This window comes from Pelophylax lessonae (genome assembly GCF_965119305.1).
Source record: "Pelophylax lessonae genome assembly, chromosome: 1".
Taxonomy (NCBI): Eukaryota; Metazoa; Chordata; class Amphibia; order Anura; family Ranidae; genus Pelophylax; species Pelophylax lessonae.
Genome location: NC_138768.1, coordinates 353,564,316 through 353,588,445, shown reverse-complemented (window position 1 = coordinate 353,588,445; position 24,130 = coordinate 353,564,316). Strand labels below are relative to the sequence as shown.

At 48.8% G+C, this 24,130-nt stretch overlaps 1 protein-coding gene across 1 annotated transcript in view; it reads right to left on the bottom strand.

Moving 5' to 3' along the window:
* The window catches only part of FRMD3 (FERM domain containing 3), a 351,054-nt gene extending 341,881 nt beyond the window's left edge, over positions 1 to 9,173 (bottom strand). Inside the window, exon 1 of the mRNA XM_082260117.1 lies at positions 8,712 to 9,173. Within this exon, the coding sequence (XP_082116243.1) occupies positions 8,712 to 8,852 (141 nt within the window). The 5' untranslated portion in view covers positions 8,853 to 9,173. The remainder of the gene's footprint in view (positions 1 to 8,711) is intronic.
* Between the last annotated feature and the right edge of the window lie 14,957 nt (positions 9,174 to 24,130).

Genomic DNA, 24,130 nt, shown 5'->3' with positions numbered 1-24,130 from the left:
CCCATCTGAGATCCCCCTTTACATCAGGGTCTCCATAAGAGTACACCACACACCTCTGTCCCCATCTGAAATGCCCCTTACATCAGAGTCTCCATCAGAGTCTTCCTTACATCAAGGTCCCCATCAGAGTCCTCTTTAGATCAGGTTTCCCAACACAGTCCCCCTTACATCAGGGTCCCCGTCAAAGTACACCCCACATCTGAGATCCCCATCTGAGATCGCCCTTTACATCAGGGTCCCCATCAGAGTACACCCCACATCTGAGTCCCCATCAAGACCTTTTTAGTTTCCTCTTACATCAGAATCTCCCTTACATCATGGTCCCCATCGTAACCTCCATGTTACATGCAGAGACCATGGCCAGCCTCTGCTGGCCTTAATCCTGGTGCTGTACCCATTAAGGACACATCACTGACCCTAGCTGCTGGGCAGATAAAATCTTGTGGCCTGTAGTTTGGAGACCCCTGAGCTAGTCTATAAACCGAGCCGCTTCAGTGACGCTTCTGTCCATCTATATTATAAAGCCCCCAGAAAGATAGTACAGAGGGTGACGCTTCTGTCCGTCTAAATAATGAAGCCCCCAGGAAGATGGTACGGAGGGTGACGCTTCTGTCTATCTATATAATAAAGACCCCAGGAAGATGGTACGGAGGGTGATGCCTGTGTCCGTCTATATAATGAAGCCCCGGGAAGATGGTACGGAGGGTGACGCTCCTCTCCGTTTATGAAGCCCCCAGGAAGATGGTACGGAGGGTGACGCTCCTGTCTGTCTATATATTAAAGCCCCCAAGAAGATGGTACGGAGGGGGATGCTTCTATCCGTCTATAAATTAAAGCCCCCAAGAAGATGGTACGGAGGGGGACGCTTCTGTCCGTCTACATAATAAAGCCCCCAAGAAGATGGTACGGAGGGGGACGCTTCTGTCCGTCTATATAATAAAGCCCCCAAGGAGATAGTACGGAGGGTGATGCTTCTGTCCGTCTATATAATGAAGCCCCCAGGAAGATGGTACAGAGGGTGATGCCTCTGTTCATCTATATAATGAAGCCCCGGAAAGATGGTATGGAGGGTGACGCTTCTGTCCGTCTATATAAAAAAAAACCCCAACAAGATGGTACGGAGGGTGACGCTTCTGTCCGTCTACATAATGAAGCCCCCAGGAAGATGGTACGGAGGGTGATGCCTCTGTTCGTCTATATAATGAAGCCCCGGGAAGATAGTATGGAGGGTGTTGCTCCTGTCCATCTATGAAGACCCCAGGAAGATGGTACGAAGGGTGATGCTCCTGTACATCTATATAATAAAGCCCCCAAGAAGATGGTACGGAGGGGGACGCTTCTGCCCGTCTATATAATAAAGCCCCCAGGAAGATGGTAAGGAGGGTGACGCTTCTGTCCGTCTATATAATAAAGCCCCCAGGAAGATGGTACGGAGGGTGACGCTTCTGTCCGTCTATATATTAAAGCCCCTAGGAAGATGGTACGAAGGGTGACACTTCTGTCCGTCTATATAATAAAGCCCCCCAGGAAGATGGTACAGAGGGTGATGCTCCTGTACGTCTATATAATAAAGCCCCCCAGGAAGATGGTACGGAGGGTGATGCTTCTGTCCGTCTATATAATAAAGCCCCCCAGGAAGATGGTACGGAGGGGGACGCTTCTGCCCGTCTATATAATAAAGCCCCCAGGAAGATGGTAAGGTGGGTGACGCTTCTGTCCGTCTATATAATAAAGCCCCCCAGGAAGATGGTACAGAGGGTGACGCTTCTGTCCGTCTATATAATAAAGCCCCCCAGGAAGATGGTACAGAGGGTGACGCTTCTGTCCGTCTATATAATAAAGCCCCCCAGGAAGATGGTACGGAGGGTAACGCTTCTGTCCGTCTATATAATGAAGCCCCGGGAAGATGGTACGGAGGGTAACGCTTCTGTCCATCTATATAATGAAGCCCCGGGAAGATGGTACGGAGGGTGACGCTTCTGTCCGTCTATATAATAAAGCCCCCCAGGAAGATGGTACGGAGGGGGACGCTCCTGTCCGTCTATATAATAAAGCCCCCCAGGAAGATGGTACGGAGGGTGACGCTCCTGTCCATCTATATAATAAAGCCCCCAGGAAGATGGTATGAGGGGGACGCTCCTGTACGTCTATATAATAAAGCCCCCAGGAAGATGGTACGAGGGGGACGCTCCTGTACGTCTATATAATAAAGCCCCCAGGAAGATGGTACGAGGGGGACGCTCCTGTACGTCTATATAATAAAGCCCCCAGGAAGATGGTATGAGGGGGACGCTCCTGTACGTCTATATAATAAAGCCCCCAGGAAGATGGTACGGAGGGTGACGCTCCTGTCCATCTATATAATAAAGCCCCCAGGAAGATGGTACGAGGGGGACGCTCCTGTACGTCTATATAATAAAGCCCCCAGGAAGATGGTACGAGGGGGACGCTCCTGTACGTCTATATAATAAAGCCCCCAAGAAGATGGTACAGAGGGTGACGCTTCTGCCCGTCTATATAATAAAGCCCCCAGGAAGATGGTAAGGAGGGTGACGCTTCTGTCCGTCTATATAATAAAGCCCCCAGGAAGATGGTACGGAGGGTGACGCTTCTGTCCGTCTATATATTAAAGCCCCTAGGAAGATGGTACGAAGGGTGACACTTCTGTCCGTCTATATAATAAAGCCCCCCAGGAAGATGGTACAGAGGGTGACGCTCCTGTACGTCTATATAATAAAGCCCCCCAGGAAGATGGTACGGAGGGTGATGCTTCTGTCCGTCTATATAATAAAGCCCCCCAGGAAGATGGTACGGAGGGGGACGCTTCTGCCCGTCTATATAATAAAGCCCCCAGGAAGATGGTAAGGTGGGTGACGCTTCTGTCCGTCTATATAATAAAGCCCCCCAGGAAGATGGTACAGAGGGTGACGCTTCTGTCCGTCTATATAATAAAGCCCCCCAGGAAGATGGTACAGAGGGTGACGCTTCTGTCCGTCTATATAATAAAGCCCCCCAGGAAGATGGTACGGAGGGTAACGCTTCTGTCCGTCTATATAATGAAGCCCCGGGAAGATGGTACGGAGGGTAACGCTTCTGTCCATCTATATAATGAAGCCCCGGGAAGATGGTACGGAGGGTGACGCTTCTGTCCGTCTATATAATAAAGCCCCCCAGGAAGATGGTACGGAGGGGGACGCTCCTGTCCGTCTATATAATAAAGCCCCCCAGGAAGATGGTACGGAGGGTGACGCTCCTGTCCATCTATATAATAAAGCCCCCAGGAAGATGGTATGAGGGGGACGCTCCTGTACGTCTATATAATAAAGCCCCCAGGAAGATGGTACGAGGGGGACGCTCCTGTACGTCTATATAATAAAGCCCCCAGGAAGATGGTACGAGGGGGACGCTCCTGTACGTCTATATAATAAAGCCCCCAGGAAGATGGTATGAGGGGGACGCTCCTGTACGTCTATATAATAAAGCCCCCAGGAAGATGGTACGGAGGGTGACGCTCCTGTCCATCTATATAATAAAGCCCCCAGGAAGATGGTACGAGGGGGACGCTCCTGTACGTCTATATAATAAAGCCCCCAGGAAGATGGTACGAGGGGGACGCTCCTGTACGTCTATATAATAAAGCCCCCAAGAAGATGGTACAGAGGGTGACGCTTCTGCCCGTCTATATAATAAAGCCCCCAGGAAGATGGTAAGGAGGGTGACGCTTCTGTCCGTCTATATAATAAAGCCCCCAGGAAGATGGTACGGAGGGTGACGCTTCTGTCCGTCTATATATTAAAGCCCCTAGGAAGATGGTACGAAGGGTGACACTTCTGTCCGTCTATATAATAAAGCCCCCCAGGAAGATGGTACAGAGGGTGACGCTCCTGTACGTCTATATAATAAAGCCCCCCAGGAAGATGGTACGGAGGGTGATGCTTCTGTCCGTCTATATAATAAAGCCCCCCAGGAAGATGGTACGGAGGGGGACGCTTCTGCCCGTCTATATAATAAAGCCCCCAGGAAGATGGTAAGGTGGGTGACGCTTCTGTCCGTCTATATAATAAAGCCCCCCAGGAAGATGGTACAGAGGGTGACGCTTCTGTCCGTCTATATAATAAAGCCCCCCAGGAAGATGGTACAGAGGGTGACGCTTCTGTCCGTCTATATAATAAAGCCCCCCAGGAAGATGGTACGGAGGGTAACGCTTCTGTCCGTCTATATAATGAAGCCCCGGGAAGATGGTACGGAGGGTAACACTTCTGTCCATCTATATAATGAAGCCCCGGGAAGATGGTACGGAGGGTGACGCTTCTGTCCGTCTATATAATAAAGCCCCCCAGGAAGATGGTACGGAGGGGGACGCTCCTGTCCGTCTATATAATAAAGCCCCCCAGGAAGATGGTACGGAGGGTGACGCTCCTGTCCATCTATATAATAAAGCCCCCAGGAAGATGGTATGAGGGGGACGCTCCTGTACGTCTATATAATAAAGCCCCCAGGAAGATGGTACGAGGGGGACGCTCCTGTACGTCTATATAATAAAGCCCCCAGGAAGATGGTACGAGGGGGACGCTCCTGTACGTCTATATAATAAAGCCCCCAGGAAGATGGTATGAGGGGGACGCTCCTGTACGTCTATATAATAAAGCCCCCAGGAAGATGGTACGGAGGGTGACGCTCCTGTCCATCTATATAATAAAGCCCCCAGGAAGATGGTACGAGGGGTACGCTCCTGTACGTCTATATAATAAAGCCCCCAGGAAGATGGTACGAGGGGGACGCTCCTGTACGTCTATATAATAAAGCCCCCAAGAAGATGGTACAGAGGGTGACGCTTCTGTCCGTCTATATAATAAAGCCCCCCAGGAAGATGGTACGGAGGGTAACGCTTCTGTCCGTCTATATAATGAAGCCCCGGGAAGATGGTACGGAGGGTAACGCTTCTGTCCGTCTATATAATGAAGCCCCGGGAAGATGGTACAGAGGGTGACGCTTCTGTCCATCTATATAATAAAGCCCCCAGGAAGATGGTATGAGGGGGACGCTCCTGTACGTCTATATAATAAAGCCCCCAGGAAGATGGTACGAGGGGGACGCTCCTGTACGTCTATATAATAAAGCCCCCAGGAAGATGGTACGAGGGGGACGCTCCTGTACGTCTATATAATAAAGCCCCCAGGAAGATGGTATGAGGGGGACGCTCCTGTACGTCTATATAATAAAGCCCCCAGGAAGATGGTACGGAGGGTGACGCTCCTGTCCATCTATATAATAAAGCCCCCAGGAAGATGGTACGGAGGGTGACGCTCCTGTCCATCTATATAATAAAGCCCCCAGGAAGATGGTACGGAGGGTGACGCTCCTGTCCATCTATATAATAAAGCCCCCAGGAAGATGGTACGGAGGGTAACGCTTCTGTCCGTCTATATAATAAAGCCCCCCAGGAAGATGGTACGGAGGGTGACGCTCCTGTCCATCTATATAATAAAGCCCGCAGGAAGATGGTACGGAGGGTAACGCTTCTGTCCGTCTATATAATGAAGCCCCGGGAAGATGGTACAGAGGGTGATGCTTCTGTCCGTCTATATAATAAAGCCCCCCAGGAAGATGGTACTTGGGGGACGCTCCTGTACGTCTATATAATAAAGCCCCCAGGAAGATGGTACAGAGGGTGACGCTCCTGTACGTCTATATAATGAACCCCCGGGAAGATGGTACAGAGGGTGACGCTTCTGTCCATCTATATAAAGAAGCCCCGGGAAGATGGTACGGAGGGTAGCGCTCCTGTCCGTCTATATAATAAAGCCCCCAGGAAGATGGTACGGAGGGGGACACTTCTGTCCGTCTATATAATAAAGCCCCCAAGAAGATGGTATGAGGGGGACGCTCCTGTACGTCTATATAATAAAGCCCCCAGGAAGATGGTACAGAGGGTGGTGCTCCTGTACGTCTATATAATAAAGCCCCCAGGAAGATGGTACAGAGGGTGACGCTCCTGTACGTCTATATAATAAAGCCCCCAGGAAGATGGTACGGAGGGTAACGCTTCTGTCCGTCTATATAATAAAGCCCCCAGGAAGATGGTACGGAGGGTAACGCTTCTGTCCGTCTATATAATAAAGCCCCCCAGGAAGATGGTACGGAGGGTGACGCTTCTGTCCGTCTATATAATAAAGCCCCCCAGGAAGATGGTACAGAGGGTGGCGCTTCTGTCCGTCTATATAATAAAGCCCCCCAGGAAGATGGTACGGAGGGTGACGCTCCTGTCCATCTATATAATAAAGCCCGCAGGAAGATGGTACGGAGGGTAACGCTTCTGTCCGTCTATATAATGAAGCCCCGGGAAGATGGTACAGAGGGTGATGCTTCTGTCCGTCTATATAATAAAGCCCCCCAGGAAGATGGTACGAGGGGGACGCTCCTGTACGTCTATATAATAAAGCCCCCAGGAAGATGGTACAGAGGGTGACGCTCCTGTACGTCTATATAATGAACCCCCGGGAAGATGGTACAGAGGGTGACGCTTCTGTCCATCTATATAAAGAAGCCCCGGGAAGATGGTACGGAGGGTAACGCTCCTGTCCGTCTATATAATAAAGCCCCCAGGAAGATGGTACGGAGGGGGACACTTCTGTCCGTCTATATAATAAAGCCCCCAAGAAGATGGTATGAGGGGGACGCTCCTGTACGTCTATATAATAAAGCCCCCAGGAAGATGGTACAGAGGGTGACGCTCCTGTACGTCTATATAATAAAGCCCCCAGGAAGATGGTACAGAGGGTGACGCTCCTGTACGTCTATATAATAAAGCCCCCAGGAAGATGGTACGGAGGGTAACGCTTCTGTCCGTCTATATAATAAAGCCCCCAGGAAGATGGTACGGAGGGTAACGCTTCTGTCCGTCTATATAATAAAGCCCCCCAGGAAGATGGTACGGAGGGTGACGCTTCTGTCCGTCTATATAATAAAGCCCCCCAGGAAGATGGTACAGAGGGTGGCGCTTCTGTCCGTCTATATAATAAAGCCCCCCAGGAAGATGGTACGGAGGGTGACGCTCCTGTCCATCTATATAATAAAGCCCGCAGGAAGATGGTACGGAGGGTAACGCTTCTGTCCGTCTATATAATGAAGCCCCGGGAAGATGGTACAGAGGGTGATGCTTCTGTCCGTCTATATAATAAAGCCCCCCAGGAAGATGGTACGAGGGGGACGCTCCTGTACGTCTATATAATAAAGCCCCCAGGAAGATGGTACAGAGGGTGACGCTCCTGTACGTCTATATAATAAAGCCCCCAGGAAGATGGTACGGAGGGTAACGCTTCTGTCCGTCTATATAATAAAGCCCCCCAGGAAGATGGTACGGAGGGTGACGCTTCTGTCCGTCTATATAATAAAGCCCCCCAGGAAGATGGTACAGAGGGTGGCGCTTCTGTCCGTCTATATAATAAAGCCCCCCAGGAAGATGGTACGGAGGGTGACGCTCCTGTCCATCTATATAATAAAGCCCGCAGGAAGATGGTACGGAGGGTAACGCTTCTGTCCGTCTATATAATGAAGCCCCGGGAAGATGGTACAGAGGGTGATGCTTCTGTCCGTCTATATAATAAAGCCCCCCAGGAAGATGGTACGAGGTGGACGCTCCTGTACGTCTATATAATAAAGCCCCCAGGAAGATGGTACGGAGGGTAACGCTTCTGTCCGTCTATATAATAAAGCCCCCAGGAAGATTGTACGGAGGGTAACGCTTCTGTCCGTCTATATAATAAAGCCCCCCAGGAAGATGGTACGGAGGGTGACGCTTCTGTCCGTCTATATAATAAAGCCCCCCAGGAAGATGGTACAGAGGGTGGCGCTTCTGTCCGTCTATATAATAAAGCCCCCCAGGAAGATGGTACGGAGGGTGACGCTCCTGTCCATCTATATAATAAAGCCCGCAGGAAGATGGTACGGAGGGTAACGCTTCTGTCCGTCTATATAATGAAGCCCCGGGAAGATGGTACAGAGGGTGATGCTTCTGTCCGTCTATATAATAAAGCCCCCCAGGAAGATGGTACGAGGTGGACGCTCCTGTACGTCTATATAATAAAGCCCCCAGGAAGATGGTACGGAGGGTAACGCTTCTGTCCGTCTATATAATAAAGCCCCCAGGAAGATTGTACGGAGGGTAACGCTTCTGTCCGTCTATATAATAAAGCCCCCCAAGAAGATGGTACGGAGGGTGACGCTTCTGTCCGTCTATATAATAAAGCCCCCCAGGAAGATGGTACAGAGGGTGACGCTCCTGTACGTCTATATAATAAAGCCCCCAGGAAGATGATACAGAGGGTGACGCTCCTGTACGTCTATATAATAAAGCCCCCAGGAAGATGGTACAGAGTATAGACGGAGGGTGACGCTCCTGTCCGTCTATATAATAAAGCCCCCCAGGAAGATGGTACGGAGGGTAGACGGAGGGTGACGCCTGGCTATACGTTCACGTGTAGACAATACGGATGTAAATACGTCTGGGTGTTATGGAATGAGTCCCCGTGTCTGAGCATCCATTTCACTACAGAAGAAGAGGAGGAGGAGGAGAGCCTGGAGCAGGGTGAGGACCACATCCAGCCCTAGCACAATAAGAACTTTGTGTGTGCCTAAACTTCTCCATGTCACCCATTGTCTACTCCCTCCCTCCCTCCATCCCTCCACCCTCATCCATCCATCCCCCATACCTGGATACTGCAGGAGATCTCGGTGTCATCCAGCAGGCGGATGGTGCACTTCATCTCCAGAGTCAGAGATCTCAGACTACCAGTCCTCAGTCGGTTCATTTTCATCGTCCCCTTCTCCTGGGTGCAGTGGCAGCCGAACATGCACGTTGACTTAGGGAAGGCAGTGATGTGATAAGAAGAGGGGGAGAAGAAGCGGGCTTCCTAGTGGCAGGCTTCAGGATACATGTCCTCCTCCTTCCCTCCCGGCTATAGGAAGGGAAGAATGGCTGGAGGAGCCCAGTTCTCCGGGGATGGTGACTGAGGAGAGCCGCTGCCTTCCTGCCCTGCCTGCCTGTTACCTCAGTGCTGCTACTGCTGTGAGAGCGAGGCTGGGTCTGCAGTCAGCTCTGGGCTGTGTTGTCACCTCCCCGGCTCAATGAGGAGGGTGTGTGCTATACAAATACATCCCTGGCCATGTCTATGGAGCTCCTCTCCGCTCATTCTACCACTCATACACTCTGCTGCATTGTTTTATAGGGAATACCACACCACAACAAGACCTGCCATCTGCTGGGTGACACCACAGCTCTGCAACGCCCCCTCATTTTACACTGTCTATGCCAGCCTTTCTCAGAGGAACCCTTGAAATAACTTTCCAGTCTCAGGGAGCCACTGCTAAAAATTATTATATCTACAACCTATGGTACATTAGTGCAGGGTTCTCCAAACTTTCTAAACAAAGGGACAGTTTAATGTCCTTCAGACTTTACAGGGGCCAGAAGTAGAAAATGTCTTGGCTTCAGTGAGGGTAAACAATGCCCCATCTTTGGTGTCATTTGGTGGGTGTCAGTGGGAAGAACTGTGTCCCAGTAAGGTACTGGTACACAGTGGCGGCTGGTGCTCAAAATTTTTTGGGAGGCGGCAGCAAAAAACGCTGTGAAAAATTGCGTGACTTTGAGGTCGCAAAAGTGTGAAAGGGGCCTTCAGTAATTAAGGTATAGCGTGCCCCCTTTCAATGCAGAGAGACCAGCGTGTCCCCTTTCAATGCAGAGTGACCAGCGTGCCCCATTTCAATGCACAGTTACCAGCATACATGCCCCCAATGCAGTGACCAGCATACATGCCCCCAATGCAGTGACCAGCATACATGCCCCCAATGCAGTGACCAGCATACATGCCCCCAATGCAGTGACCAGCATACATGCCCCTAATGCAGAGATCAGCGTGCATGCCCCCAATGTAGTGACCAGCATGCATGTCCCCAATGCAGAGATCAGCGTGCGTGCCCCCAATGTAGTGACCAGCATACATGTCCCCAATGCAGAGATCAGCGTGCATGCCCCCAATGTAGTGTCCAGCGTACATGTCCCCAATGCAGAGATCAGCGTGCGTGCCCCCAATGTAGTGACCAGCATACATGCCCCCAATGCAGAGATCAGCGTGCATGCCCCCAATGTAGTGACCAGTATACATACCCCCAATGCAGAGATCAGCGTGCGTGCCCCCAATGTAGTGACCAGCATACATGCCCCCAATGCAGAGATCAGCGTGCGTGCCCCCAATGTAGTGACCAGCATACATGCCCCCAATGCAGAGATCAGCGTGCATGCCCCCTTACTTACCTGGAGCAGCAGCGGCGGAGAACGGCTTCTCCTCAGTCCCGGTGACCGGCGGCGCGTCTCCTCCAGTCCTTCAGCTCCCGCCTCCTCCTCGGCCAATGGTATGGGGTTTGCCTCGCGGCCAATCAGGAAACGCATATCGGACGCACTTCCTGATTGGCCAGGAGAATCGGTGTGACAATAGCGAACTTTCATTCGCTATTGTCACACAATGGGTGGGCTTGGGACGCACTGCTCTGCGCCCCGGGTCCACCCTTTGCATCGCCCTATTAGAGCCTCTAGCTCTAATCAGGTGATGCCAAAAAAAATCCCCATTGAACTCCATGCGTCCGGCGCCCCTGCATGCAGATTAGGGGGCCGGACACATGGATGGGGGGGCGGCGCCCCTGCGCGGCGCCCTCAGTACACCGGCTGCCACTGTTGGTACATGGCTTCCTGTTTCAATGTTTAGGTCACACACATGCGCCAGCACCCGCTGTGGTTGTACACAGCAGGAGTCTGTCAGCAGGTCCCAGGCCAATGATTCATATCCGGAACCTGCTGATTGGCTATGTCCAATCACAACCCAGAGCCCTGTGTTGACAATCAACACAGGGCTCTGTACAGAGGGAACGATCTCTAGGTTTGCAGGGATAAGAAACAAGGAAATCTTTAGTAAAAAGCAGCACATTTCCCTAAAACGTCTTTCAGGACAGCACCTTAGAGAGATGGCTCCTCCCTCTCCTCATCAGGAAACACCCCATCCACCAGATTTTAAAAGGAGGCTTCTCCCACCATTCGTCAGTTTTTGTGTTTCCTCCGGCCGAGGAACACCTCTGTGGGGAGCTGGGCTCTTAAGGTGCTATCCTGAGAGACTGGGCTTCCTACGTCCACCTACCCTTTTTTGGAGACGATTGCTTCTCCCATTCACGCGACCGACTGCAGTGCATGGGCTCCTTCTTCCTCTTCAGTGCTCTAGGCTGAGTCAGGACCCCGCAGAGCACAGCCCTGGGAAGGCATCTTGGAGGAGCGGAACGATTTTTCTTAGACTTCCGCCGCCTTTTTCAAATTTGCCGCCATTTCTCCGGATCGAGTGACGCTCGTCCGGACCGGAAGTGAGGTTCCGGAAAGGGCAGCGTTCTGCAGGGGGCGTATGGCGTCATTTCCGCCGGACACAGAGGAAGAAGGGAGGAGCAAGCTGGTGCCTTTTCCGGATCCGGTCCAGTGCAGGTGCGCTTTGGTCTCCGGAACCGGTACCGAAGCCACGGGTGATACCGCTGCCAAGCGATGGAAGCTTCATCAGCAAGTGGGACAGGCACAGGCACCAGTAAGGCCCAGGTAAGGGGTATCTTTATTATGGCCTATCTTACTGTGGGGTCTCTCTCCATCCCTTTTACTTTCCCCCCGGTGGCTGGGGGCCTGTCAGGGCACATGGGACTTCCCTTAAAATGTCTTCCTGTGCACCTTTGGTGGCCCTGAGAATCAGGCTGACTCTTAAGAAGCATGTGTATGTTTTCCCATTTCATGTCTTCCAGGCTAAAAGCTCTGAAACTGGTTTCAAGAGAAAGTGTCCTTCATGTAAAGCAAAGTTGTCCGAAAGCTGGAAAAAGACACTTTGCCAGGGGTGTATCGATGCACTAGTCAAAGAAGAAGCATCGGCAGTTTGTGGCGACTTAGTCGCATCTGTGAGGAAGGAATTGGATGCTACCATCCAATCCTTTCGGTCATCCCTGCAGGATCCTGCCCTGAGTCAGCCATCAGCCTCACTGTCCTCTCAGGGTTCACAATTGGTTCCTTCGGTGGGGACAGAAGGGGTTCCTTCCACCCAAGGAGATCATTCCCCCTCACATTCCAAAGAGGATTCAGAGGAAGAAGAGGAGGGAGGGGCACAAAGTAGGCCCACTAAATACAAACTATCCTTAGAGCAAGTAGATGGTCTTCTGAGGGCAGTTTACATCACCCTGGGTCTAGAAGAGGATAAGAAGGAACTGTCCCTGCATGATAAAATGTATGCAGGCTTGGAAGAGCCTAAGGGCCGTATCTTTCCAGTACATCAGACCATCTCAGATGCAATAAAACATGAGTGGACTGACCCGGAAAAGAAAACCTTCTTCCCTAAAGCCTTTAAAAGGCGATTTCCTTTTGATGAGGACCCAGGAGCTCCCTGGAATAAGATGCCAAAGATTGATGCAGCCTTCTCCCAGGTTTCTAGGTCAACAGACCTAGCATTTGAAGACATGGGAGTCCTGAGGGATCCCATGGATAAGAAGATGGACCAGCAACTTAAGAGATCCTGGCAAACCATCATGGGGAATCTGAAACCTGCCATGGCAGTAACCTGTGTGTCCAGGAATCTGGAATACTGGCTGGAATCACAGCAGATTCACCTAAACAGGAAATTTTAGATTCCTTCTCCACGCTCTCCACGGCCATAGCCTTCATTGCTGACGCTTCAGCAGAGTCAGTGAAGATGACAGCAAGATCTGCAGCTTTATCCAACTCAGCCAGAAGGGCTCTTTGGTTAAAGACATGGCCTGGAGATACGGCTTCTAAAAATAAGCTGTGTGGACTTCCTTTTCAAGGGGATCTACTATTCGGGCCTGGGCTAGACTCTGTTCTAGATAGAACAGCGGACAAAAAGAAGTCTTTTCCTGTGAAGAAGAAACAGGCAGCAAAGAAGCTTTTTCGACCTCAAAAAGCTCAGCAAAATAGCAGACCCCAGGAGAAAAGAAGAAACTGGTCGACACAAAAACCCAAAGGGAAAGGAGGTGTTCTCTTCCATCCTCCTGTGTCAACCAACAAAACACAATGACAAAGCATTGCCGGTGGGAGGAAGATTGAGGGAATTCCTCCCCTATTGGGCAGCCATGACAGAAAGTCAATACATTCTGGATATGCTGTCACAAGGCTACAACATAGAGTTTGCAGAGACGCCACCCGAAAGGTTCTTTGTCACAAGCCTCCCAAGAGATGCAGAAAAAGCCCTGGCTATGATGGACCTGCTAAAGGACCTGAGGCGACAGGGAGTTGTCTGTCCAGTACCAGTGGAGGAACAACATCAGGGATTTTATTCCCACATATTTTTGATAAAGAAACCATCGGGGGATTTTCGTCTTATATTGAATCTGAAACCACTAAACAGGTCAGTTCTGTACAAAAAGTTTCGAATGGACTCAATTCTTACAGTCAGAACCCTGTTAACAAAAGGATGCTTCATGGCATCAATCGATTTAAGGGATGCTTACCTACATATCCCTATTGCCCCTCGCTCACAGAAATTCCTAAGGTTGGCGGTAAATCTGGGAAAGGAAATGCTTCACATCCAATTCAAAGCACTCCCTTTCGGGCTATCATCCTCCCCTCGTATTTTTACGAAGGTTATGGCAGAGTGTTTAGCCCCCCTCCGCCTTCAGGGAATCTCTGTGGTGCCCTACCTGGACGACCTGCTTTTCTTTGCCCTGTCAAAGGAAAAACTTCAAGAGGACCTGCACAAGGCAAGAGGTCATCTAGAGTCTCTGGGATGGATAGTAAATATCAAGAAGTCAAATCTCACACCGGCTCAACGGGTTCAGTTCCTAGGGTTTCAGATATGCTCTGTGGAACAAAGAATCTTCCTACCAGAAGACAAACAGGTCAAAATACAAAATTTGGTAGCAAGGCTACAAACAAATCAGTGGTGGTCGATCAGAGAGATCATGTCAGTCCTTGGAAATCTGACTGCATCAATTCCAGCCGTCCAATGGGCGAGGCTTCATTTTCGACCACTCCAATATTTCCTCCTCAGAATCTGGGATCACAATCCAGAGACTTTGGACTTAAAGGTAATGATCCCCACCAAGGTCAAGAGGTCCCTTTGGTGGTGGAGAAATCAGATAACCTTGTCCCAGGGATTGGCCTGGTCCTTCCCAACAGACCAGAGGTTAACAACGGATGCCAGCAGATGGGGGTGGGGAGCCCACTGGAACCAAAACCTGGCACAGGGGGTTTGGTCTCAGACCGAGACAAGGAAATCCTCAAATTGGAAGGAGTTGAAGGCAGTCGGCCTAGCCCTAGCTGCCTTCTCTCAAAATCTTCAGGGGACTCATGTTCAAGTCCTTTCAGACAATGCCACTACAGTGGCATATTTAAACAAACAAGGGGGCACAAGAAGCAAAACCCTACAGCTTTTGGCAACGGAAATTCTGCAATGGGCGGAAAGTCAGTTACTTTCCTTGTCAGCAATCCACTTAAAAGGTACACTAAACAGTGTGGCGGATTATTTAAGCAGGCAGAAGATCCGAGAAGCAGAATGGAGCTTGAACCCAGAAGTCTTTATGTTGATAACCAAGACTTGGGGAAAGCCAGAGGTGGATCTGTTTGCAACAAAAGAAAACGCAAAACTTCCACTTTACTTCTCACTCCACAGAAACGACAACTCTCTGGGAGTAGATTCCCTGGCACATCCCTGGAGGTTCAGGTTGGGGTATGCCTTCCCCCCCTTCCAGCTCATTCCGTTGGTATTGAGAAAAATCCAAATGGAAAGAGCCTCAGTGATCCTGATCACTCCTTATTGGCCCAAAAGGGTTTGGTTTTCGACTGTCCTTCAACTATCAGTCAAACCTGCTTTTCAGCTCCCTCTTCGTCAAGACCTACTGCTTCAAGGTCCAGTCTATCATCCAGAAGTGGAAAAGCTAAAGCTCACCGCCTGGTATCTGAGGAGCAACTGCTGAAAAGGAAAGGATTTTCAGACGCATTAATTGCTACTCTACTTTCCAGTAGGAAAAAAGTCACAAGGAATATATATGCAAAAGTTTGGAAGACATATAATACCTGGTGTGAATCGAAAGATCAAAAATTGGACAGTATTACTTCAATTTTGGAGTTCCTACAGGAGGGCGCAGGAAAAGATTTGGCAGTAAGTACCCTCAAGGTACAAGTTACAGCCCTGGGGGTATTCTTGGAAAGGCCCATTTCTTCAGAATCTTTAATCATCAGATTCTTCAGGGCCCTTACCCGCTCCAGACCAGTGCCTATCAGAAGCTTCCCCAAATGGGACTTGTCGGTGGTCCTTCAGGCCTTCACAAAGGAACCTTTTGAACCACTAGAAACGGTTACACTAAAAAACCTTACCCTCAAGTCTTCTTGGTGGCAATAACATCAGCAAGAAGAATCAGTGAATTACATGCTTTATCAGCTATCGAACCTTTCTTGTCCATATATCCAGATAGGATAATTCTCAAGACGGATCCAGGGTTTCTCCCAAAAGTAGCTTCAACGAGAAACCGATCACAAGAAATTGTGTTACCTACCTTCTGTCCTAATCCATCAGGGGATAAGGAAGAAAGCTTTCACTACCTAGATGTAAGAAGGGTTCTTATACACTACTTGGAGGTTACTAAAGAGTTTAGATCATCAAACTCTCTTTTTGTTCTTTTCTCTGGCAACAAAAAAGGTCGCCAGGCATCAAAAGGATCAATAGCCAGATGGCTCAGATCCGCTATTTCAGAGGCTTACTCCCAAATGAAATTGTCTCCCCCGCAGGGGATCAGAGCTCACTCTACTAGAGCGTTAGCCACTACATGGGCAGAGAAAGCTGGTGCCACTCCAGATCAAATCTGCAAAGCGGCTACGTGGTCAAGCTACTTTACATTTGCAAGGCACTATAGGTTGGACCTTTTGGCAGCTGAAGATCAGGCTTTTGGCAGAAAGGTCCTGCAAGCTGTGGTCCCTCCCTAAATTGAGTAAGTCTCGATAATCCTCTCTAAGGTGCTGTCCTGAAAGACGTTTTAGGGAAAATTCAAGTTAGACTTACCGGTAACTTGTTTTCCAATAGTCTTTCAGGACAGCAGGAGGATCCCGCCCTATTGTATAAAATGTATTGCTGTGATTAACCATATCTGTTTATGTGTTCCAGCATGGGCCGGAGGTACTCTTCTACAAACTGACGAATGGTGGGAGAAGCCTCCTTTTAAAATCTGGTGGATGGGGTGTTTCCTGATGAGGAGAGGGAGGAGCCATCTCTCTAAGGTGCTGTCCTGAAAGACTATTGGAAAACAAGTTACCGGTAAGTCTAACTTGAATTATTTCTTGTATTAGGAAAGAGATATCATTTTGCCCCTGTACAAATCATTAGTAAGATCTCATCTGGAATATGCAGTTCAGTTTTGGGCACCAGTTCTAAAAAAGGATGTCAGGGGAATTGGAGGAAGGGCAGAGAAAGGCAACCAAACTGATAAGAGGCATGGAGGAGCTCAGCTATGAGGAAACATTATGGCTCTTTTCCACTGCATGGAACCGAACGGTTCAGCTTGCTTTTGTGCTTTTCCACTGCTGGTACTGCATGGTATGGTGTAGGAACAGTTCGGTACAGTGCGGTACGGCGGCGCTTTTCCACTGCATGGAACCGAACGGTACGGCTCTCTAAAACAGTACTACCTCGACTGTGGTTCCAAGAGGTACCATACCGGTACCATATCCCAATCCTTTGCATGCAGTCACTACTAGCCACTGATTGGTCAGAGAATCGCTGTTATCCCACCCACTTAACTTTAGTACTACTTTAGTGGAAAAGCAAACCATACCGAACCGTTCCAACACCGTACCATGCGGTACCAGCAGTGGAAAAGCAAACCGGGCCAAGCAGGGCCGAGTAGAGCCGAGCCGGTACTTGCAGTGGAAAAGTGCCATTAACTCCCGCAGGGGTGTCAAACTGGCGTCCCTCCAGCTGTTGCAGAACTACAAGTCTCATCATGCCTCTTCCTATGGGAGTCATACTTATAACTGCAAAGCCTCATGGGAGGGCTGCCAGTTTGACATCTGTGCGAGAGGAACTGAATTTATTCTCTCTTGAGAAGAGGAGATTAAGGGGGGGATATGATCAACATGTATAAATACAGTCAGGTCCATAAATATTGGGACATCTAGACAATTCTAATCTTTTTGGCTCTATACACCACCATGATGGATTTGAAATGAAACAAACAAGATGTGCTTTAACAGCAGACTTTCAGCTTTAATTTGAGGGTATTTACATCCAAATCAGGTGAACGGTGTAGGAATTACAACAGTTTGTATATGTGCCTCCTACTTTTTAAGGGACCAAAAGTAATGGGACACATTTACAATCATAAATCAAACTTTCACTTTTAAATACTTGGTTGCAAATAATTTGCAGTCAATTACACCCTAAAGTCTGGAACGCATAGACATCACCAGACGCTGGGTTTCATCCCTGGTGATGCTCTGCCAGGCCTCTACTGCAACTGTCTTCAGTTCCTGCTTGTTCTTGGACATTTTCCCTTCAGTTTTGTCTTCAGCAAGTGAAATGCATGCTCAATCGGATTCAGGTCAGGTGATTGACTTGGCCATTGCATAACATTTCACTACTTTCCCTTAAAAAACTCTGTGGTTGCTTTCGCAGTATGCTTCGGGTCATTGTCCATCTGCACTGTGAAGCGTCGTCCAAATAGTTCTGAAGCATTTGGCTGAATATGAGCAGATAATATTGCCTGAAAAACTTCAAAATTCATCCTGCTGCTTTTGTCAGCAGTCACATCAATAAATACAAGAGAACCAGTTCCATTGGCAGCCATACATGCCCACGCCATGACACTACCACCACCATGTTTCACTGATGAGGTGGTATGCTTTGGATCACGAGCCGTTCCTTTCCTTCTCCATACTCTTCTCTTCCCATCACTCTGGTACAAGTTGATCTTGGTCTCATCTGTCCATAGGATGTTGTTCCACAACTGTGAAGGCTTTATTAGATGTTGTTTGGCAAACTATAATCTGGCCTTCCTGTTTTTGAGGCTCACCAATGGTTTACATCTTGTGGTGAACCCTCTGTATTCACTCTAGTGAAGTCTTCTCTTGATTGTTGACTTTGACACACCTACACCTACCTCCTGGAGAGTGTTCTTGATCTGGACAACTGTTGTGAAGGGTGTTTTCTTCACCAGGGAAAGAATTATTCGTCATCCACCACAGTTGTTTTCCGTGGTCTTCGGTGTCTTTTGGTGATGCTGAGCTCACCGGTGCGGTCTTTCTTTTTATGGATGTTCCAAACAGTTGATTTGGCCACACCTAATGTTTTTGCTATCTCTCTGATGGGTTTGTTTTGTTTTTTCAGCCTAATGATGGCTTGCTTCACTGATAGTGACAGCACTTTGGATCTCATATTGAGAGTTGACAGCAACAGATTCCAAATGCAAATAGCACACTTGAAATGAACTGTGGACCTTTTATCTGTTTCTTGTAAATAGAATAATGAGGGAATAACACACACCTGGCCATGAAACAGCTGAGCAGCCAATTGTCCCATTACTTTTGGTCCCTTAAAAAGTGGGAGGCACATATACAAACTGTTGTAATTCCTACACCTTTCACCTGATTTGGATGTAAATACCCTCAAATTAAAGCTGAAGGTCTGCAGTCAAAGCACATCTTGTTTGTTTCATTTCAAATCCATTGTGGTGGTGTATAGAGCCAAAAAGATTAGAATTGTGTTGATGTCCCAATATTTATGGACCTGACTGTACATCCATAGGGATAACTCCACACCAAATTCATATAGTGAACTTGGTGTGGAGTTATTCCCTTTAACTACTTCAGCTCCCATAGGTTTACCCCCATTCATGAACCAGGCCATTTTTTGTGATACGGCACTGTGTTATTTTAATTGACAATTGTGCGGTTGTGCGACAATATACCCAAATAAAATTGATGTAATTTTTTTCCCACAAACATAGCTTTCTTTTGGTGGAATTTGATCACCTCAGCGGTTTTTATTTTTTGCTCTATGAACAAAAAAAGAGCAACAATTTTGAAAAAAAAAAACAATATTTTTTACTTTCTGCTATCAAATTTCTTCATCAATTTAGGCCAATATGTATTCTACTACATGTTTTTGGTAAAAAAAAAAAATCCCATAAAGCGTATATTGATTAGTTTGTGCAAAAGGTTGTTGCGTCTACAAACTAAATCAAAATCAAAAATCAAATCTACTTTATTGTCAATTCTTCCACATGTACAATACATACATACAGAGAATCGAAATTACATTACTCTTAGACCCCCGGTGCATACAGATAACACTAACAATATAGCCTAAAAATCTAAAAACACAAAAAAATAAATAAAAATAAGGTTAATTAAAAAAAAAAAAAAAAAAAAAAACAGCGCAAGGCACACAACAGATAAAGTGCAGACCAATGAGGTTCCATGGTGAATGAGGTAGTGAGCAGACCAATGCTGCCAAAGTGACTGGTGCAAGTCATTGAATGCTAGTGGAAGGAGGGGATGGAAGGACCTAGGGATATGGGATCTAAGGAAGAGGAGGTGCATAGTTCAGTGGTGCCTATGGCAGAAAAGGAGCGAGTTCAGCTTCCTGACAGCCTGATGGATAAAGCTGTCCTTCAGTCTGCTGGTCCTGGCCTTGAGACTCCGCAGTCTCCTCCCTGATGGCAGTAGACTGAAGAAGCTGTGTAACTAGGGGATAGATTTATGGAATTTTGATGGTGATTAATAGTGATGGCGGCAATCAGTGATATTTAGTGGGACTGGGACAAATCTGACACGGGGTGACACTTTTTGGGGACCAATGACACCGATTCAGTGATCAGTGCTAAAAAAAAAAATGTACTGTCACTGTACTAATGACACTGGCAGGGAAGGGGTTGAGATCAGGGGGCGATCAAAGGGTTTAATGTGTTCTTAGGGAGTGCTTTCTAACTGAGTGGGAATGCTTTGCTGGGGGAAGACAGAGATCCGTGTTGCTTGTTTACATAGGCAGACCGCTGTTCTGCCTCTCTGGGGAACGATCGCCATGTGACGGTGAACATTGGGTCTGCCGGGCCTGCTGATTTGCTCCCGCTGTGTCCAATCACAGCAGAAGCGGATCGCCTGCGGCGCACATTGTGTGCCCGAGACCCGGAGACAAAAAAGACGTACAGGTATGTGATTTCACATTGAAGGACTGCTCTGCTGCAGTATATGTGCATGGGGCGGTCCAGAAACGGGTAAAGTCATCACAGAGAACAAGGGGCATATTCTGTCAGAATAGGCGACACGTCAGATTAGGTAACGGAAGTGACGTTCCATCAGCTAAATACGTACTGCGCATGCGCAGGTTTTGTAAAGTGACAGACCTAAAGTCATAAAGCACCAGCGGACATCTTACTACACCCAGCTACTTCTTGAATTTCACAGTTATTTAAGGAATGAGTGTATATAAATCAATATAGTACATTGAGATCTGTCATGCAGTTTTCATGTTACATTTTCAAAGCCTAAAGGTTTAGTGTTGACCAGTGTGGGGTGTACCAACATGGCCTCCACCACCTTCCTACTGCTGCTGTCCAGCTTCTTTCAAAATGTAACATTCAAAACAGCATCACAGATGTCAATATATTATTTTTATTTATATCTGCTCAGTTTATTGCTAAAATGACTGTGAAATTCAAGATGTAGCTGGGTGTTGCAATATGTCCGCTGCCTCCTTCTGACTGCAGGTTGTCAGTCACATAAGAAAACCTGCTACGCATGCGCAGCTGACAGAACGTCACTTCCGTTACCTAATCTGATGAGTTGCCTATTCTGACGGAACAGGGCACTCTTTACATGTGGAGAAGAAGAGATTCAAAGCCGAGTTCTACCCTCATTGTGAACTTTCAGCCTTCATGTTCATTATAGCATTAAAAATCATTTTTTTCCCTCCCTCCACTTTGCTGCAATGTAAAGTAGTGAGTGTGCAGCTTGCATAACTGTCAATTTTCTGTCCCCCCCAAAAAAAAAAAAAAAAAACACACAGCCATTATTGTCTAAACTGCTAGCAACAAAAAAGAGTACACCCCTAAGTGAAAATGTTAAAATTGGGCCCAAAGTGTCAATATTTTGTGTGGCCACCATTATTTTGGGGTCGTTATCATGTTGAAATACTGCCCTGCGGCCAAGTCTCCAAAGGGAGGGGATCATGCTCTGCTTCAGTATGGCACAGTACATGTTGCCATTCATGGTTCCCTCAATGAACTGTAGCTCCCCAGTGTCGGCAGCACTCATGCAGCCCAAGTCCATGACACTCCCACCACCATGCTTGACTATAGGCAAGACACACTTGTTTTTGTACTCCTCACCTGGTTGCCACCACATACGCTTGACACCATCTGAACTAAACACATTTATCTTGGTCTCATCAGATCACAGGACATGGTTCCAGTAATCCATGTCTTTAGTCTACTAGTCTTCAGTAAACTGAAGGCTTTCTCCTGCATCATCTTTAGAAGAGGCTTCCTTCTGGGACGACAGCCATGCAGACCAATTTGATGCAGTGTGCGACGTATGGTCTGAGCACTAACAGGCTGACCCCCCCCACCCCTTCAACCTCTGCAGCAATTCTGGCAGCACTCATAAGTCTATTTCCCAAAGATAACCTCTGGATATGACGCTGAGCACATGCACTCAACTCCTTTGGTTGACCATGGCGAGCCCTGTTCTGAGTGGAACCTGTCGCTGTATGGTCTTGGCCACCGTGCTGCATCTCAGTTTCAGGGTCTTGGCAATCTTCCTAAAGCCTAGGCCATCTTTATGTGGAGCAACAATTCTTTTTTCAAATCCTCAGAGAGTTATTCGCCTTGAGGTGCCATGTTGAACTTTCAGTGACCAGCAGGAGAGAGTGAGAGAGATAATACCAAATTAAACACACCTGCTCCCCATTCACACCTAAGATCTTGTAACACTAATGAGTCACATGACACCAGGGAGGGAAAATGGCTAATTGGGCCCAATCATTTAGGAGTGTACTCACTTTTGTTGCCAGCAGTTTAGACATTAATGGCTGTGTGTTGAGTTATTTTGAGGGGACAGCAAATTTACACTGTTATACAAGCTGTACACTCACTACTTTACATTGTAGCAAAGTGTAATTTCTTCAGTGTTGTCACATGAAAAGATATAATAAAATATTTACAAAAATGTGAGGGGTGTACTCACTTTTGTGAGATACTGTATATCATATAGTTTGTAGGCGATATAACCAGTGTTGCCAACCGTCCGTATATTTACGGACAGCCCGTAAACACAGGGCACTTTTTTCCTGCCCATAAATGCCCGTAGCAGGAGAAAAGTGCCAGTAAAAATGGCTGTGAACGGCTTAGCTCGGAACTGCGCATGCGCAGTTCCGGAGATTCCCGAGAAGATGATCATCTGAGTGATCCAACGCTGCATTCGGCCGGCAGGGCGGGCCCAATGCTGGGCTGGGGGCGGTGACGGGTCTAGTAGAAGCTGTGCGGCGCCCTGCCCCTTACTGAGAGTGTCAGTGGTGATGTCATGGCGCATTCCCGCTCCCGCCATATCGTTGCAGGAGCCGAGTGCAGGGCCGGCGTTAGGGGGGGGCAAACTGGGAAACTGCCCAGGGCCCCGAATGTCCAGGGGCCCCGGGCCCCGTGTCACTGTCAGAGTCCCGGTGGGCCGCGGCGCTCAGATTCACAGACACTAGAAGACGTTCCGTTACTGCGGGCGGCCGCCGGCCGGTGTGTACTTGCCAGCTACACCGGCTCCGCGGCCAATCAGCCTTCTGCCCAGGGGGGGTGTGACCGTGTGAGTCACACCCCCCTGAGCAGAAGGCTGATTGGCCGCGGAGCCGGTCCGGAAGTCATGTAGTCAGCGTGTGTGTTCCTTCCCGCGGCCGCCGATGATCAGTGAAGCTGCTGCAGATAGGAGCTCCTTCAGCCCGACTTCGGGCTGCTCGCGGGGGGCGGCGGCGGGGAGAGAAGGTAAGTGACTGCCTGCAGTGCAGCCCCGGCCGTGTGTGCTGAATAGGAGGGGGTGGGGCAGCTCGGCTCCATATAGAGAGGATTTGATGTCTCCTTATGCCGCTGGATGGATGGATTCTTCTCCTCCCTTCTGCAGGCATTCTGCGGCTGCAGGAGAAATATGGAAATATCAATTTCTCTATATGCAGCTGAGCTGTCCCATCCCCCTCCTATTCAAATTCTTTTACTGTCCCCCCAGTGATCTTAGCCCCCCCCCCCATGTTCTTAGCCCCCCCCCATGTTCTTAGCCCCCCCCGTGATCTTAGCCCCCCCAGTACTCTTTAGCCCCCCGCCCTGTGCTCCTTAGCCCCCCCCCGTGCTCTTCAAGTCCCCACAGTGCTTTTCATCTCCCCCTATGCTCTCTGGCTCCCCCAGTGCTCTCCACCCCCCTGTGCTCCCTGGCTCCCCCCTAAGTGATTTCCAGTGCTCTCCAGTCCCCCCCCCCCATGCTCTCCATCCCCCTGGATTTCCCTGGCCGCCACCCCCCCTCCCCAGTGCTATCCCCACCACCCTGCGCCTTCCAACCCCCCTGCAATGCTTTCCAAACCCCCCCCCCTTAATTCTCTCCAGTTCCCCCCCCCCTTGCCCTTCAGCTCCTCCAGTGCTATCTGCTTTCCCTGTGCTCTCCGGCCCCCCTAGTGTCCTATCTTCTATCATGTCTGCAGTCTCTGACCTTCTCTTGTATCACATCCGCAGTCTCTGGACCATCTCCTGTACTACGTCTGCAGTCTCTGACCAGCTCTTGTATCATGTTTGCAGTCTGACCAGCTCTTGTATCATGTCTGCAGTCTCTGACCATCTCCTGTATCATGTCTGTAGTCTCTGACCATCTCTTGTATCGTCTCTGACCATCTCTTGTATCACGTCTGCACTCTCTGACCATCTACTGTATCATGTCTGTAGTCTCTGACCATCTCTTGTATCATGTCCTCAGTCTCTGACCATCTCCTGTATCATGTCCTCAGTCTCTGACCATCTCCTGTATCATGTCCTCAGTCTCTGACCATCTCCTGTATCATGTCCTCAGTCTCTGACCATCTCCTGTATCATGTCC